Raw genomic sequence first — 18,540 nt, 5'->3', positions numbered from 1 at the left:
ACCATCCCAACAGAAGACTCTGTGTGTGGCAGGAGGAGAAGAGTGCAGCAGGTTTGGCCTGCTTACCCCAGCAAGGGGTGGAGGGAAGGGAAGCCTTGTACTACTCTTGCTGCTCTCTGTGGGAGGGAGATCTTCAGTGGGGTCAATGGTAACTGGAAGCACTGGAGCAGAGGTGATGGTCCTTTTATGCAACTCCCTTCCCCACTCCATAGTTTTTTCTTCTTCTTTGCCCCACAGGCCCATCAGTGCAATGATTTGATTTGTGTCCTACAGAGCCTTTTCTTAAAATAATTTAACCTGGATTTGTGTACTCTTATTCTACCATCTGTAGATACTTATTTTTCAGTAATATAATGCTAGTAATTTGTGAAAAGATTGATATTCTTTTCCCCTGTCTTGGAGCTAATAATGTAGAAAAGTCTGAATACCATGTGAATACTGTGTTCTATAACATGTTTTCTCTGTCATCTGTAGATGTATTTGTTCGGGCAAGACAAGGACGGATGGATACACCTAAAGAGAAGTTCCAAGAATTAAAACAAGAAAATTGGTGTCTAATCAATGCAAATCAGACTATAGCCCTACAACTTGAGGAACTAAAACAACAAATAAAGGAACTACAGTTAAAACTTAAGACACTGGAAAAAGAAAATAAAAAACTTAGAAAAGGTGTAGAGAGTTCACATAAGGAAGGTAGGATACAACTTTAGAGTACCTTTTCTTTATTTAAGGAGAACTATATCTTGCTTTATTTTCTAACTCACTTGAAACCTATCCCCTTAGTAACTGAATCTCCACAAGGGGGTGATCTAAATAGATATCCAGACAGAAATTCTCCAAGGGTAACAACATAATCAGCTCTGTTCTTTAAATAGCTTATGGAGTGCTAAATAAGTCTTAGTCATAATTAGTCTAATAAAGCTGCAGGTGAATTTGATGTCTCAGAGTCCCACAAGAACTTTAATGCTGGAGTGGCACCTTGGAAGTCCCTTAGCAGTGCATCAGAAGACATTAAGAAAGTCTTTTTTGAGTCCCTTGCACCTTTTTACCCCACTGAATGGTGGGGTTTTTTTTTGTTTTTAAGTGTGTGAGAAATTCATTACAGTTGAGAATCTTTGCATCCCAAAGCAATATGGTAGCTCTACTACTTGAGCTAAAGGAGAATCTGCGATAATTGAAAGCTGTATTAGTGCTTTATATCTGTTTGCAGGCCTTTGGCCATTGAAGGAAAAGGTCAACAGAATATTTTGCTAAGTAAAATTAAGTCTATTACAATTTAGTTCCACTAGCAGTCCCTCTCCCTTGTAACTTTAAATTAAATAAATCATATCAGCACCTTGACAGTCCAGGTATTGGTTATTCAGCACTTTGGCCCAATTTTACTCTCATTGCAATCAGGAGTAAAATTCCAATTTAGTGGGATGGGAGCAAGATTCGACTCTTCTGCAGTGCTTTGCATGTTTCTTAAACACAATCTATTGAAATTTTAATACTGATTTTGCAGTGTGTGGTACAAAAGAAGTTCTCCATCAGTAGAAAAACAGCATGTTTTCATTTTCTTTGTAGTCTTTTTGGAGCATAGGACTCCACTGAAATAAAGTCTCCTTTTGGGTAAGAGAAGGCATTCACTTCCATTACTTGAAACTAATGAAGCCATCCTCCACTATTTTTTGAAACAGGCACTGTATATCTTTTTGTTCAACATCCATGTCATCTTAGCATACAAGATACAGAAATATCGTTTGGAAATGTTTACATAGAATGCAGAAGTCAAAACACACATTTATCATGCAATAATAGTTTAATATTCATACATATAATAGTTTTAATATCAAACAGTTTAAATAACTTAATTTATAATGTTTTTATGTGACCCTTAACTAACTAGTTATTACTCCACAGAACACATGAAATGGATCGTCCGTTTGTTTTTTCTAACTCAGAGTTTAATAATTTTTGTGTGGTTTCGTAATGTGTCAATAGAAGTTATTTATCCTGTAATGTCTCCATTCCTGATTAAGAAATTTTGACAGCTAAGTTAATGTGCAGGTGTCATGTGTTTGTCAGACTGTTGTGATTTGCTTTTTTTTTTTTTTTTAAATGTAGAGGAAGTTGCAGAATTGCTTTCATTGAGACAACAAGCCCAGGAACTAGTAGATGAAAATGATGGTTTGAAAATGACTGTCCATCGTTTGAATGTGGAATTGAGTCGCTATCAAACCAAATTCAGACCGTTGTCCCAAGATGAGGTAATATTCCTGGTTACTGGTGCTTGTAAAGAAATGTTTGGGGGTTTTGGTAGATTTTAAAGATCTGCATGCCTATAGATTGCTTTAGTATCTAGGCAGCTAGCTGATATATCAATGTATATTTCATGTTTTAAGTTGTTTCTAGAAAAATAAGAGATGATGTGACGATAGGACATTTATCTGACATTACTGTAATCAGAAATAGTGTATTATATATCTACTTCATTTGTTGTATCATTTCAGAAACTGTATAGTATGCAGCCATCACTTAGGTACCGGGGATTACTTTCCCCAATACATTGTACAATTCATGGAAAAAGGGGAACAATGCATTTTTATTTTTAGTATCTCCAATCTGTAATGTAGGAAGTGTATAAATCAGTTACTGAAAGCCTGATCCCACAAAACCTTGTGTGAATACTCCTTAAACATATAAGTAGACCAATTGATGTCAGACATTTGGCCCCAATACTGCCATCAGATCCATGCCAGCAGCCCCTTGTGTAGTGCTTTACTGGCTTCATTTGGACTCAGCACAGGTGTAAGGATCTGCCTGCACAGATCAGATTGCAGGATAGGGGGGGCTTAATTAGTAATGATGAGTGTCACCAAGTTACCTACTGCAGGAAGAACAGATTTAAAAAAATCTGTTGAATTTTTGGCAAGGCCAGAGCCTGAGCAGCTGGAGAGAAATTTCACAGGAAGCCAAGACTAAGCAAAACATGTTTTTTCTTTTATTTCTAGTTTATTTCTAGGCTTCAATTCAAACACTGTTTCTTTCATCCATCTTAATAATTTGTAAACTCCAGACAGACAGTATAAAACCAAACCAAACACTATGCCTCTCTTCCCTTCTCCTCCCAGACCTTCAGGCATTAGAGAGCTCAAGATCGCCTCTGAGACTTAGGAGGATTTTGCTCCCTTCCTCCCTCTTAAGACCTAGCTCTCTGCAAGTAAGATGTTACTTTGGCACTACCACCTGCCCACTTTATTGCACCACCTGTAGAAAGGATGGATTGGATGAGTAGAGATTCACTTCTAAATTCCAGGTCAAATGTTATCTATTCTTTCTTTTGAAACATATAATGAATGTAAGATCTGAGTAGTTGCATAAACCTGATTTACAAAGTAAATGCTGATACAAGAAGTATTTTTGGCTGAAAAAAATGTTGGCATTTAAAAAATATTATCCAATTTAACGACTCGACATTGTTAGCTATTCTGCTGTTCAACATACCTAATTTAAGGAAACAGTAAATTATATGCTTACTGGCATTTCTTGTTCAGCTACTTCTCCTTTATCAACTAATCATAGCTATCCATCTTTTGCAAATGCTGCAAAACTCATTGAACTATGATTCAGACATCTATTCACTAAGCTGTTTACAGAAGAGGTAAAGGCCATTTTGCAGCAGAACAACCTTGTTACCTGCTAATTCTTCTTGACAGTAAATCCTACATTTTAGCTCTCCAGAGATACTTCCATCCTTCTTACTATTTTTCAACTGAGGGTTTTTTTTTTGTTTTTTATTGTTCATGCTAAGGATATGACTAGAATGCACTATGTTTTTAAGTTTTAATAAATCTTAAGGTGCATAACTTATAGCTGGTGGCAAAATCCTTAGAGGTTTTTTGGTATTTGTGGTCTGAATTCAATGCTTTTGAAAGGAGGAATAGATGAAAGTGGAAACATAAGCTTTAAATATGAAGCTTCTGAAAAATGTGTATTTTTTTTAAATGGTTGTTCAACATGTGGCCTATACTGAGACTAGTACAGGAATGAAAACTAATACTAGCTGTGATGGTAGTTGTCATGATTCACAATGTTTTTCTGTAAGTCTATAAATACAATAATATATTACCACTTTAAGCAGTACACAATATAACCAGGCAAACATTTTAATTCCACTTATTGTTTAGATACTTAGAAAAGTGAAAGACATTGACATGGTTAAATTAGATAATAGGTCAAATCATAAAGCCTTTTGAGAACCTTTGATATGGTGCTGAGCACTATGGAAAGACTTATAAATAATAAGTAAATTACAACTATTTTTTGTAAATCACACCAGCCAAGTGCTAACATGGGGTACTGAACAAAGAGAAGTTTCACATTTATCCTTCTCAGCAGTTAGAGTACTAGCCAGGGACTCGGGAAGCCTGGGATCATTTCCCTGCTCCACCACAGACTTCCTCTCTGAACATAGGCAAGTCACCTAGTTTCTCTGTGCCTCAATTCCCCATCTGTCAAAGGGGAAGAATATTACTGTCAGGATGCAGCCTGAAGAGGTTTATGAATGGGATGATACAATGGGGTTGCCTGCAATAGCAGGAGACTGGACTCAAGGATCCAGGAGGTACCTTACAGTTCTATGTCCTTATGTACCTCCTACCTTGTAAGGATAAATACATTAAAGATTGTGAGATGCTCAGTTACTATGGTAATGGGGGCTGTATAAATTTCAGATACATCAAAATGGCAACTTGATTTAATGCTTAATTGAAACTCTGTGTGTGCTTCTGGTGGAAAATATACCCCTTTGCCTTCAGTAGAGATTTTTTAAATCCTTTTCTCATTAAGATAAACTCATGGAAGGAATGGTTTCCTCACCATGACCTATTTATGTTATGGTTCAAATAATCCTTCTTTTCACACCAAAATTTACCAAAAAGAAAAGGAGTACTTGTGGCATCTTAGAGACTAACCAATTTATTTGAGCATAAGATGCGTCCGATGAAGTGAGCTGTAGCTCACAAAAGCTTATGCTCAAATAAATTGGTTAGTCTCTGAGGTGCCACAAGTACGCCTTTTCTTTTTGCAAATATAGACTAGCACGGCTGCTACTCTGAAACCTGTCAAAATTTACCAGTAATCCTACATTCTATTTAGAGTTCCTTTTATAGGATTATACTCTCCAGATTTATCTTAAATTCTCAGATTGATACAGATATTTATAAAAATTAATTTGAGAATTTACCAGTAAAGTAGCCTATATTAAATTATGCTTTACGTTATATCAATTAAAAAATAGAAAGTCTCAGTTTTGGTGAATCTAAGTACTATACATATTATCTACTTAGAAACATGTGTCTGAGTATAAAGATTCCTATGAGTCATATGGTTTGTGAATGGACAATTCTTGAGGAATCAAAAAGCAGAAACAGTTTAATTTGAATTCCAATTTTTAAAAATTATTTTAGAATATAAAAATTGGAGGTTTGCCAACGAAAGGGCCACTACCTCCCTGGCTGGTAAGTAAATCATTTTTTTTTACCTTTACTATATATTGGTTAATTGTTGTATTTAATCTTAGCTTTTTCTAAAATTTGTGTAGTTTCCGAATAAATTTGAAACAGAAATATTTAAATCAACAGAATATTGTTTGGATACTGTGCTGAGCTACTACATGCTAGCAGTTATGAGAAGATGAGCATTTATTAATGTTTATACTATGATTTAAGATAGATGGCAAAATTCAGCCCTTCAAGTAAACATGTACATCTGCTATTGAAGTTATTGTGAGTTATGGCCTTCATTCAAAAACACATTAGTGAGAAGTGGAGAAAATTGCCATTGTTTGATATTCTCCAATATATAATGTAATTGCAGGAACTGTTGATTAACTGTATTTTTTAAATTATTCAAGTGCTATAAAAAATCACAGCTCAAATTACGACAAATGGCATATTTTATCCAGGTACTGCAGAAAGTATATGCTCCCTAAAGAAGAACTGCAAATTTTTATGAAAAACAGTATTTAAAAAGTTGGTAATCTTAAAAGAGTAACAAAATACTTATACAGATTTTATAAAATACATATTTATCTAATATTTAAAACCAAGTGTCTCAATTTTCTAGCCAAATCTTAAATTCAAGATTCTCCCCCCCCCCTTCTATATTTAGTCAGACACTAAACAATATCAAAAATGCAGGAAAAGTCCTTCCTCCATCTTCTTAGATGTATGGACCAGAATGCATTTATGAAGGTGCTTAAGTCAATGATGCCGTTCATGTATTTAAAATTAAGTCCTGAATTTAGAATTTGGCAGGGTAGTGAAAAAGATGTTCTCAGTTTGTAGCCATAGCACCTTGGTGTGTGGTTTTATCAGATCTCATAAACTAAGCAGGATCAAACTTTACCAATAATTGGCTTAATAACGTCCAAGGAAAATGTGGACATTCCAGTTGGCCTGTGAATGCTTGCATAATCCCTGCACCTCTGCCTACACAGTGTACACATACCAAGAGCACAAGTAATTCAAGCAAGGTGAGTGCATTGGGGTTCACTCAGTGGGTGTATGCTAAAATGGACCACACCCCTTCACAATCAGAACCATGGAGGACTTGCGGAGTGTGAGGTCTGTTGTTTTTTAGCTAGCCAGGACTGGTTCAGGTTCACCAGTTGAGCAGTTCTCTCTCAGCTGTGGCTTTTCCTGCTTGCAAATGCCTACTAGAGCCAGAATTTAACACACAGACTGAACCTGCAGTGCTGAGCCATCTCCTGGGAGGTACTAAGTTGAAGTTAATGGTGTTCTGAGTTTTGTGAATCAATGTACAGTGTCTTTTATATTTCTCATTGTCATAAATATAAAGGGAAGGGTAAACCCCTTTGAAATCCCTCCTGGCCAGGGGAAAGCTCCTCTCACCTGTAAAGGGTTAAGAAGCTAAAGGTAACCTCGCTGGCACCTGACCAAAATGACCAATGAGGAGACAAGATACTTTCAAAAGCTGGGAGGAGGGAGAGGAACAAAGGGTCTGTCTGTGTGCTGCTCTTGCCAGAGACAGAACAGGAATGGAGTCTTAGAACTTTTAGTAAGTAATCTAGCTAGGTATGTGTTAGATTATGATTTCTTTAAATGGCTGAGAAAAGAATTGTGCTGAATAGAATAACTATTTCTGTCTGTATATCTTTTTTGTAACTTAAGGTTTTGCCTAGAGGGGTTCTCTATGTTTTTGAATCTAATTACCCTGTAAGATATCTACATCCTGATTTTACAGGGGGGATTTCTTTATTTCTATTTACTTCTATTTTTTATTAAAAGTCTTCTTGTAAAAACTGAATGCTTTTTCATTGTTCTCAGATCCAAGGGTTTGGGTCTGTGGTCACCTATGCAAATTGGTGAGGCTTTTTACTAAACCTTGTCCAGGAAGTGGGGTGCAAGGTTTTGGGAAGTATTTTGGGGGGACAGACGCGTCCAAACAGCTCTTCCCCAGTAACCAGTAATTGTTTGGTGGTGGTAGCGGCCATTCCAAGGATAACGGGTGTAATATTTTGTACCTTGGGGAAGTTTTGACCTAAGCTGATAAAGATAAGCTTAGGAGGTTTTTCATGCAGGTCCCCACATCTGTACCCTAGAGTTCAGAGTGGGGGAGGAACCTTGACACTCATCATAAGGAATTCTATGAGCTGGTGGGTCCCTTGAACTCCCATTGAAATCACCTGTAGATGAACTTAATGGGAGTTGAGAGCACATAACATCATGTAAAATCAGGCCTTAATTTTCTGCTTATAAAAATTAATCTTTTCATCAATTTTTATACAATCTATTGGCCTCTGTATTATGCGGAGTTCTACATTTTCAGCATAGTCATTCATTTTACTTAAACTCTGGCTTGAATCTGACTACATTAAAGTTAAATATGGAACTAAAAAGGAACCTAAAATATTTATAATATGTTTTCAAATATATTTCCGTGGATTAAAATACATTGGGTCTTTTCCTTCAGCTGGATATGAAATATTTGTCACCTCTCCTACTGGCATATGAAGACAGAATGCGAGAAAAGGAAGATTTAAATCTTGCACATGAGGTAAGTTGGCAAATAATTAAAAAAAATTAACAGTAAAGTGGAAAAAAATAGGAACACATCACAAACTGTTGAAATCTTTAAAGGGATCTTGTCAAAGCTGTTGGAGGCCTAAAATTAGAACGAACTTTGCTCTGATTTTTGGCTTGCATACACATTATGCAATCATTTTTTTTCTGCCAGCTTTCTCTATTTTGTTTCTGTGAGCTGGTAGAGCACTGAGATGTACAAGAATTGTCCTCTCGGTGAAAACCAGAGTAAATAGACTTTGTGCAGAGGTCTCAGTTGCAGTTTGGGAAGGAAAGAATTCACCGTTGGCAACCAATAGGGAAGACTGTAAGGTTACATTGCAGCCTCTGCTATTCAAGCCAGAGGTTTTAATAGTAATCACTGCCTTCTTCCACCCTCTCTGGTAGGGTTGCCATGCGTCTGGTTTTCAACCAGAATGCCAGGTCAAAAAAGGAGCCTCGTGGCTCCTGTCGGCCGTTAAAAGTCTAGTCGGCTGCAACAGCCGGCTCCGCGTGGCTTCTGGAAGTGGTTGGCATGTCCCTCCAGCTCCTAGGTGCAAGGGTGGCCAGTGGGGCTCTGCATGCTGCCCCTGCCTGCAGCGCAGATGCTGCCCTGAGCGATGGCTCCACAGTTCTCAGTGGCTGGGAACAGCAGCCAATGGGAGCTGCGGGGGCGGTGCCTGCGGATAGGGGCAGCGCGCAGAGAACGCTGGCCACCCCTGCGCCTAGGGGCTGAGGGACATGCCGTGCTTCTGGGAGCCGACCGAGGTAAGCACCTCCCAGAGCCGACACCCCGAACACCCACTCCTGCATTCCAACCCCGAGCCTCCAGCCCTGAGCCCCCTCCCGCACCCAAACTCCCTCCCTGCACCCACACCCTAGCCCTGAGTCCACTCCCATACTCTGAACCCTTCAGCCCCAGCTCAGAGCCCCCTCCCGCATCCTGAACCCCTCATTTCTGGTCCCACACAGGAGACTGCTCTCCCAGTCCAGAGCCTGTACCCCCTCCCACACCCCAATTCCCTACCCCAGCCCGGTGCCCTTTCCCACACTCTGAACCCTTCAGCCCAGCCCGGAGCCTGCACCCCAAACCCCTCATCTCCAGCCCCACCCCAGACCCCGCACCCCCAGCCAGAGCCCTCACCTCCTCGTGCACCCCAACCCAGTGAAAATGAGTGAGTGAGCAACGGAGGCAGGGGGGATGGAGTGAGCAGGGATGTGGCCTCGGAGAAAGGGTGGGGAAGCGGGCAGGGCAAGGTTGTTCAGTTTTCTGCAATCAGAAAGTTGGCAGGGAGAAGCTCTCAGGGAGAATTCTTGGCCACTGAATCTATTGAAAACAATGACTGGTTAATTTAGAGTGAGCACAGAACCAACCCTCTGCAATGGACACAAGTTGCAAAGCTTTCCCATGCATCTGCTGTGTTCATTACTCCCTACAACATGGTATTTTGGGCCAACTGCAAGGAAATAAATTTCAGCCTCAGAGCAAAAGTCTTGTATCTTTCAATATTCTGCTTACCAACTTCATCCTTGTGAGGAAGAAGAACAGAAGACACCTAGGGCTCTGTTCTTGTATGTTCACCATAATATATTTTCATAATCAAGTATATTGAAAATTAATAGCATCATCTGGTAACTCCAATAAACCTCCATTATTCAGGAGGTTGTAATTTTGTTGTTTCCTAGGACATGAAGCCAAAACCTTTTTTTTTTTTTTAACAGAAAAGGCATATATTTTTTACTAAATTATATTTAAATCAGTTAAGCAATTTTCAATTTAGGTATGGATATGCTTCCTTCAGCAGCACTGACACTAACAAGCTGAGTTAAAGATGGGCAGTCAAGTAAACCAATCTGCTGTTCTTACATGCATGATATAAATGCACTCAGATAAAAGTGAATAAAAAATTTTCTGATAGCATGGGGCTGAAGCAAAATATGTACATTTTGAGATTTTTATGTGAATTCATTTGTATTCCAGGAGGACATGAGGAAGTTTAGGATACAAGTTGAAGAACTGGTGAAGGAGAATGAACAACTGCACCAGCAATTAAATAAAAATAGTTCTGTTACCCTGAAGGAATGGCAAGTGGATTTTGTTTGTATTTATTATAAATTAGTGAAAAAGTACTTTTATTATGCTACTCTCATACAAACAGACTTTTAAGAGCATATAAACATGATGGGTGAAATCCTGGCTCCATGTAAGTAGATGGGATTATGATTTTGAAACTTAGTCCCTAATGTCAAATACACAATACCAGTAGGAAAGATTTTGTACATTTGATACACTTTAGTTAAGATCTGTCCAATGTACAAATCTTCATGGTATCTGATCTTTCTAGGACAATAGATCAGAATGATTTTCAGTCTCTTTGATCTAATTTGAAGTGAACTTCAGATCCCGAAAGAGAGTCCATGTACACTGTACACTAACCATTTCTCTGTAAAACTCTCTCTCAAATGTTTTAATGAATTAATTAACTAATCTTACTTGACTTGATTTTAAGTTTATTCAGAAATTATTCAACTTTACCAGAGTTGACTATTTCTGTTGCACTGCTTCTCTCCTCATTCATTACAAATGCTCCCCACCTGTGGAATTTGGAGGCCATACAGTGCTGTTTCTGGACGTTCCAGGACTAAGCTCTGCCCTTCAACTCTGGCCACTCAGATTTTCTGCCTTTGGTGGTAGAACAAATTTGCGATTCAGTTTCTTCCAACCATTTTGTTTTAAAACCTTTTATTTGGTTTTCATTTAGTTGCAATTTATATTTCTCCCTCCCCCGAGATTGGGTAAATAGCAACTTGGATCTGCTACTTCAGCACCTATTTGCTGGACTCCTCTCCTCCCACTCAGGCATGTATGTCAGAACTGTCCTGCAAACACCTGGCTTAAATCCAAGGTGGTGTTCCCTGTGTGAGGCAGCTTTTACAGGCTCTACAGAGGATCAGTTGTGCCCTGCCTGTACCCAGCTAGCTGACCCTCATATTGCACATTGCCAGGTTATGGTGCTCAGAGTCAGACTGGTATGTCAGTCCCCCACTGCCCCAAGGAACTGGGACTCCAGTACAAGCAAGCCTGTTCAGGAGCTTCTGAGCTTTTGGTAAAAGAGTCTAAGGATGAGGAAGAAGTTATCTGGCCAACTCAGGGATAAGTCTCACAACAGGTCTGGAATGGAAGGGGAGGGGAATTCTGGAAAGGATCCAGAGTCTTCCTCCAGAAACCAAAGTGGGTCCTCTGCTCCCTAGGGAAAGAAGCAGGACTCCTCCACAGCTCCTCTTCTTTGCACTGGAAATTGGGGGATTCTCAGGATACTCAAGGGGAAGTCTTGCAAATCCCAGAGAGTCTGAGTCCCCAAAAGGAAAAAACAAATGTGTCCTTTTCAAGGCAGCAATTAATATGGTTAATGAATAATTGGGGCGGAAATTAGGGGTTAAATGTCTTTTCTATTCCCTTCTCTCCCTCATGGAGTATTTGCTGGGGCTTTTGACTCCATTAACAGAGAGACTCTGTAGAAGGCACTCAAGTGGTATGTTTTTAGCAGCAAGTTGATTCAAATACTGTAGAGTCTCTATGGCATAGCTTGGCACGCAGTATGTATTAGTGTCTGATTTGCAGTGAAAACTGGAGTCAAGCAGGGAAATGTACTCAGTCCAGTACTTTTTGCTCTATATTTAGAAAAACATCTTGTTCAACTCCTTTAGTAACATTGGTGGAGGCCGCAAAATGTTGGGGGCAAATTATCAATCACCTTGACTTTGCAGACAATGTATTGATAATGTCTATGGAGGAATACAACCAAGAAGCAGCAACTAACCTGTATATAACAGCCAGAGAATGGGGATTAAATATGAATGAACAAAACATCAAACTAATCGTAAAGAACACGTTAAACTAGACATTATGGTGTAGACAAACAAGTAGACCGTTTCTGCTGCTTGGGTTCCATCATAACCTATGACAACTGCTATGAAGATGAATGATATCAACAAGCGGGTAGCTACTTCCAGCAGAATGTTTGTAGCCTGAATAAAAATGTTTGTAGCCTTAAATCAGTATAATCGCTAAAGACAGATTATATTCAATTCTCATTGTACTCCCATTACTTTGAGTGTGAAACATGGGTACCGACAATGCACCTGGAGCAGAAGCTTCAAACATATTCTAGGTTTGACAAAGGCTAGACAGGCTAAGAAATTATGACATCTAGAGAAGACTGAAAGTGCAGTGTGTGACTACAGTCATTACAAGGCAACAACCGCAATGGTTTGGCCATGTTGCTCAAATAACCCCCTCCCAACTGCCTAAAATTGTTTTCTGTGGAATAGTGCAAGGAGAGAGAAGCAGTGGACATCCAAGGAGACAGTGGTATAACATGGTGTATAAAACCATCCAGGCAACACCCCAACAAGCCCAAATGGTGGCTCAAAGCAGATATGGATGGGATCTACTCATCAGCCCTACTGAACCTTGGTGTTGGGAGAAAGGAGATGATCTATACAAGAACCATACTGCTTTTATTATGAGGAAAAGGATATTCTTATAGCTCTAGAAACCTCTGTTTAAAGTAAGTTCTCTCTTTCTACTATTCTTGGAATGCCATCATTTTGTTGTAACTCTTGGAAGGTTGTGGCATAAAATGGGCATTCCTAGAACTGTAAATTGGAGTACATATGCCAACTGTACCCTGTTCATCTCATTTTATCCAAAATGCCAAGGCCTTAAGTCTCAAAGTTGCTGCAGACAAGATGTGAAAATCCTGCACCAGTTGGCATTCTAGGTATCTGGGAAACTATTCACAGCAGTCCCTAGAAGCACTGATGGATAATGTATGAGCCACATCTGAAAAACTTTGCGAAGTAAGTTTCCATTCCTTCGCAGATTCATCCATTTGTAGGAAGGTACTACTGGGTTGGTTCCCACATTACTCCTTAGTTTATGAAGTTCTTCCTTTATATGGGGTGGGGAGAATTCCATTCCTGCCTGTCATTCTACTATAAATTAAACTCTGCTTATTCTTTCTCTCCCTGCTTCTAGGATTTCTTGCTTACTACTTCCCTTTAGTAATGGATGAGGAAAGAAACTGTGCAACAAAATGAGAAATTTCTTACCTGGTAATTTTTTTTTCTGTTAGCAGCTCTCTGAATTCAACTTACCCTACTAGTCTGGTAATTCTCTCTAAAGGGAGACAGACATAGACTTAAGTCTAATTTAATACATTATATCAAGTTTTCTTAATGCTAATAATTAATTGTTGGAGTGTTTTTACCGCAGAAGAACTCTTCTGGTGGCCTGAGATGAACGGCAGAGCTTAGTTCACAGGTGGGGGGCACTAGCCCATTAGTAGGGACTTCAGAAATCTCAGGGGGTGGCTGCTTATGATCCCTTCCCCAAATTTCAGAAGTCTTTGGAAAAAACTGCTAGCAACTTAATCCCACCTTCATATTAGTAGCAAAATATTGGGGAGAGGGAGGCAATTTTTATTATCTAGATTTCCCCACCAGATTTAGAATAATTTTGGTGTTGGTCACCATCGGTCCAATTTGCCAGCCAGAACTGTAGGAATCTTCAGGACAACTATGATCATTGGTGCATTCTTATGTGGTCAAACCTCAGCTTCATATTTTAAGGTCAAATGACTAGTGGCCACCAGGATGCGTTTGGGGCATCCACAAGCAACCTGATCCAAACATGTTGCAATTAAATTTATGAACACTCACACTACATTTACATGATCTAGTTAGACAAGTATGAGAGTACAGAATATATCTACACTGCAATCAGAAGTGTGATTGCCAAGTGTGTAGACATATCCGACCTAGCTTTGATTTATCTATCTGTCTCAAACACCAATAGGATTGAAGCTGCAGCAGCACTGTCTAGCTGCTCGAGGTCATACCCAGGTCCTGCATGGCCTTCTACAGCCTGTGCTGCTGCGTACTCATAGTCATTTTGCACTCTCCACTCATGTATGGTAACAGACAGTATTATCAAGCTGTGCACACTGCAACATGCTATATAGGATAAGGCCACTTTTTTCTTGTTTTGGTCACATCTATAAACTTTTGTTAATATTGATAACCATTAGCCCTCTATCTTATGACTGGGTAAAGTCTAGCTAATTGATTTGGTGGTTGCTGTAACCGAGGCTTTGTATGATATATCAGGTGATCACAAACAAATGAACTGCATCTCATTTGTCTTCAAAGTGTCCACATTTCTTATATCTCTGCTTGCATCCTGGACAATACTTCTCTACTTTTCCAGCTATCACGTCAGAACATAAATAGTTCCTTAGACTTTTCCTAACAGCAAAAAGACTCTATTTGCTTTCTAGAAGGCTACATTAAAGCCTAGTATAGAGCAAAGGGTCAGTTGTATGCTAGAGGTAGCTAAGATTAAAAGGCTTTCTTTTCAGAGTCCCATAAATAGCATTTATATGACTAGCATTGGCAACTATTTCTAGATCTATAAGCCATGAACTGATGACTTAGCAAGTCCTAAGAAATATTTTATGTGATCCAGTATTAAGCATTTGGCTATCCCCTCCTTCATGCGTCTGGCACAAATGAGAGCCATCTGGCTTTAATTCAAATATACATTATCACAGATCAGGGCAACTGCACCTTTATACCCACTCTGTGGTCCCTCAAGGGCACCAACAAGCTCCCACATAGTTCTCTCTAAACATTTATTCTTAAGGTGAAAGCATTACTGAGAAAACATTAAAACAATAAAAGAACTCACATGCATGCTGAAAAGCTTACCAGAAGTCACACCAACTCCAACCTCAGGCTCTGGTAGATGTCAGTCCTTCAAAACCCATAGCTGGGTTTTCCTGTGGTTACAAGTTCATAACTGTTTCAGATTCAGAACAAGAACAATCATGAATAGGTCAGTCTTTCCTTTATACAGCTTGGGCCTTTGATCATGGCCTCATGTAATAGGTGAACAGCAGACAATGGCTCACTCCTCAGAGGCACAGTTTCAAAAGACTGGGTCTCTGCATAACTGTGGTGAGGGTGGGGAATTTGCTTTCACCTCCCCCTAGATATTCCCCAGGAAAACCAGTTACTGTGTTTTCTTCCAAGAGTCCATTCTTGTCTGGCACATTGTTCAATATAGTCCTCTGAGCCCCCAGGTCACATATCTATCACATCTCCTTTGAGAGGCTACATACAATCCCAGCCTGTAATAATATATAAACTACCCATTTAATATAATGGACCCCAAAGATACTTAAATTTAATTCATTAAGGTCTTTCAGGGATATTCAGGAAATTGCCGTATCTGTCACATTCACTCTTTTTTTCTGCATTGTCATTGCATTTTCCGACTTCATTCATACTTTGTTTTCAACATTCTAGAAAGTAAAACCTACTTTTAAGGAGGTATTTTCATATGAAAATGACATTGTAATGTAATAATTGCACTCTAATAACCTTAAAGTAATCTGGATTCGCTCATTATCTTCAGTAAGCTTTTTGAACAGAAGGATGCAAATACCAGTCTAAAATTAATGCAGGGTTCATTTCTGTGTCTTCTTTTAATTATTTAACTTACTAATGCTTGAGTGGTACGTTACTTCTAAATCAATCATCATCACAGGCAGCAGCTGCAAACTCAGGCAAAGCTGGTCTTGGAAGAAAATGGAGTGTTGATGGAGCAACTTGAAATTCAGCAGGCTAAAGCAAAGGAAAGTTACAACCAACATCTTCAGGAAGGTAAGATACTTCAATTGCTACTTACTTGGACTGTACAATTTGAATTACTGGGGATGGGCCAGCATAGGCCTTCCCAAAACTAAAGGCCCTCCCCCTCAATTAATGAGCAAGAACCACTGGACTCAGGCATCAGTTGAATACCGAAGACAGCAAATGAATCAACAGGAGTAGGATGAGATCTGAGGTAAAGAATCAGGGATCCAGAGGAGGATACCAAGCAGAGAACCCCAGACAGAGGAGTGGTCGACCTGCTTCCCCTTTCTCCTCCTCCTTCTGGTGTCTCCCCTTCCCTCCCCACTCATGACGGCGGAGAACGAGACGGGTGGGACCCCTCCAGCAGCCCCAGCTGCCCCTCCCCCGCCTGCCCCTCCATCACCTCCCCAAGCCTCTACCTCCGCTGCCGCCTCTGAACCACCTGCCACCACCCCTCCTGGGGCGCCAGCAGCAGCGGGCACCAGGGTGACCTCTGCTGCTGCCACGACCCTCACCCCTCAGATTCTGGGGGAGCACTCCCAGCTAGCGGAAAGGGCCAGGATAAGAAGAAGGGGAAGGGTCCTGCTAAAAAGACCAGGCCCTCCATGGCAGGGGCTGCCCCCACTGCCGTGGCCCCAGCACCGGCCACGGCGTCCCTCCCCGCTGTTCCCTCCACCAGCTCTGCGAGTGTCCCTCCCCCGGCCCCCAGGGCATACGCCCAGGTGGCGGCAGCCCCCCCCGCCTGCCACTATGTTATCTCTCCCGCCCACCTCCTCCACTACCATCTATAGCAGCCGGGGCCCCTTTCCCACCATAACCAGGAAGTCGGTTGCCTCCTGGTGCCTGCCTTGCCCCATGTGGAGACCTACATGTGGGCGTTGGCAAGGGTGTTGGGGCCCATGGCCATTGTGGCGGCCTCCAAAATGTATGGCAAGGTCCCTCCCGCCCCCCCTGAGTCCCTGAGCCATCGCCTCTACCCCCTGACATGATCCCTGCTAGCCAGCCCCCGGATGATGCCATGGAGGGCTGGGCCCTAGTACAGGGGAAGCGGGGCAAGCGGAAGGCTTGAGCTCCGCTCCTCCCATCTGATGCGGAGGCCCCCCGGAAGACCAGGAAGGGGGGCACTGATGCCAAGCCTTCCGCTTTGCCCACGGGTGTATTCCATCCACGGTGCCGGCTGGGGAAGTCGTGGCAGCACTGGAAGGCAGTATCTCCCCTCCGTGGGAGTCCCTCCCCTCCGAGGTAGCCCCTCCTGCCCTGGTACCATCTGAAGCCTCTGTGAGCCCCGAGGCAACCGTCGTGTCAGGTGCCGGCAGGGAGAACCTTAGGGTGGCGGAAAGCGATCTCCCATCCATATACGAGGAGACTGAGGCCCTAGGTCTGACCCCGGTCACCCAGGGGGAGGACGACCCTATGCCAGCGGGCCTCGATCTGGGTGACTTCACTCCAGCCCCCCTTTCCCCATGCTCCCTCCCTCTAACCGTTGCTTTCGCTCCCACCACCAAGGAGCCCCTGGACTCCTCCATCAACCCGGCCGCAGATGGCACCCCGCTGACTGCCACGGAGCCTGTTGAGGCGACGGCCAGTGCTACGCGGCCGGGACCCGAGCCGTTAGGGGCACCCCTCGTTGGTGTGGAGCAATCAACCTCCTTCCCAGGTGGGGGCCCTACAGAAGATAGTCCACCTCCTGATGCCGTGGCTGCCAAACCCACCATAGAGCCTGCGCCCAGCATCGCTGAGAGCCCCCTCCACACCCCCTTAACCCTTGAGCCTGATCGGGAGATGTCACCATCCAGCTGCTTGGATTCTGAAGTCCAGAATCTTGCCTCTGCCCCAAACCGTGTCCCTATCCCGTCCACCTCCCGTGATGTTATTGCTGCCCCTGGGGCTGTCTCCTTCCCTTTTCCAGTAGATGACCCCCAGGGAACAGCCTTTGTGTTTCCCTGTCCCGACCCACTAGGGGCTGCTATCCTCCCTTCACCATCCCCTATTGCCCCAGTGTTTGAGGCAGGCCTAGTGGCGCCAGTCCATCAGGCGCCCCGTCGGGGGTCTGCACCCTGTCTGCCTGTCTCGGTGAGCCACAGGGCTGTACCAAGGGCCCCGTCGGGATAACCAGGAGACCATAACCCCACGCCCCCATGCGCTACGAGAGGAGTTGCAGGAGTTTTTAAAAGACGTCAGTGGCTCCCGCAACAAGGTACAGCTTGCTCTCCAGTGATGGGGGGATTTTCATCAAATCCTCCGGGCCGCGAGGGCCCTCATGGGGAAGGGTAAAAGGACCGGGAAGCAGGCTGCCACGGCCTACCAGCAGGTCCGCCTCTTCCGTGACTCCTTACTCACTTATGGGGTAGGTCACAGACTGTTGCACGGCCCGTCGGGAGCTGCGAACATCCCTGCCGGTAAGGATCCCCCCCAGCCCTCCTCATGGCACCTCTCACCATCGCAACATTGAACACTCGGGGCTGTAGGATAGGTCTCCGCAGGTCCCAGGTGTTCTTCCTTCCTTCGAGGGGGGAGTATTCTGTGGTTTTCTGGCAGGAGACCCATACGGATCCGACCCCCGAAGACAGCTGGCGGCTGGATTGGGGGGACAGGGTCTACTTTAGCCATCTCACAGTTCGTACGGCTGGAGTGGCGACCCTGTTCTCCCCCAGCCTACGGCTCGAGGTGCTGAGGGTCGCCGAGGGTGTGCCGGAGCGCCTGCTGCACCTCTGGGTCCATATGGAGGGGCTTGTGGTCAACCTCATGAACTTCTATGCCCCATCGGGCCTGG

The 18,540-nt window shown here is 42.5% G+C and overlaps 1 protein-coding gene across 3 annotated transcripts in view; it reads left to right on the top strand.

Annotated features, from left to right (window-relative positions):
• CEP89 (centrosomal protein 89) overlaps nucleotides 1–18,540 on the top strand; it is a 131,710-nt gene that overhangs the window by 34,196 nt on the left and 78,974 nt on the right. For 2 of the 3 annotated variants that reach the window (XM_048870770.2, XM_048870772.2), the window contains 6 exons: nucleotides 475–693; nucleotides 2,107–2,249; nucleotides 5,451–5,501; nucleotides 7,978–8,061; nucleotides 10,048–10,155; nucleotides 15,683–15,794. In XM_048870770.2, the coding sequence (XP_048726727.2) occupies nucleotides 475–693; nucleotides 2,107–2,249; nucleotides 5,451–5,501; nucleotides 7,978–8,061; nucleotides 10,048–10,155; nucleotides 15,683–15,794 (717 nt within the window). The remainder of the gene's footprint in view (nucleotides 1–474; nucleotides 694–2,106; nucleotides 2,250–5,450; nucleotides 5,502–7,977; nucleotides 8,062–10,047; nucleotides 10,156–15,682; nucleotides 15,795–18,540) is intronic. The other variant, XM_048870771.2, reaches the window with a different exon arrangement.

This window comes from Caretta caretta, chromosome 12, assembly GCF_965140235.1.
Source record: "Caretta caretta isolate rCarCar2 chromosome 12, rCarCar1.hap1, whole genome shotgun sequence".
NCBI classification, from domain to species: domain Eukaryota; kingdom Metazoa; phylum Chordata; order Testudines; family Cheloniidae; genus Caretta; species Caretta caretta.
Note: the sequence above shows the minus strand (reverse complement) of the source record. Positions and strands in the feature narration are given on the sequence as shown.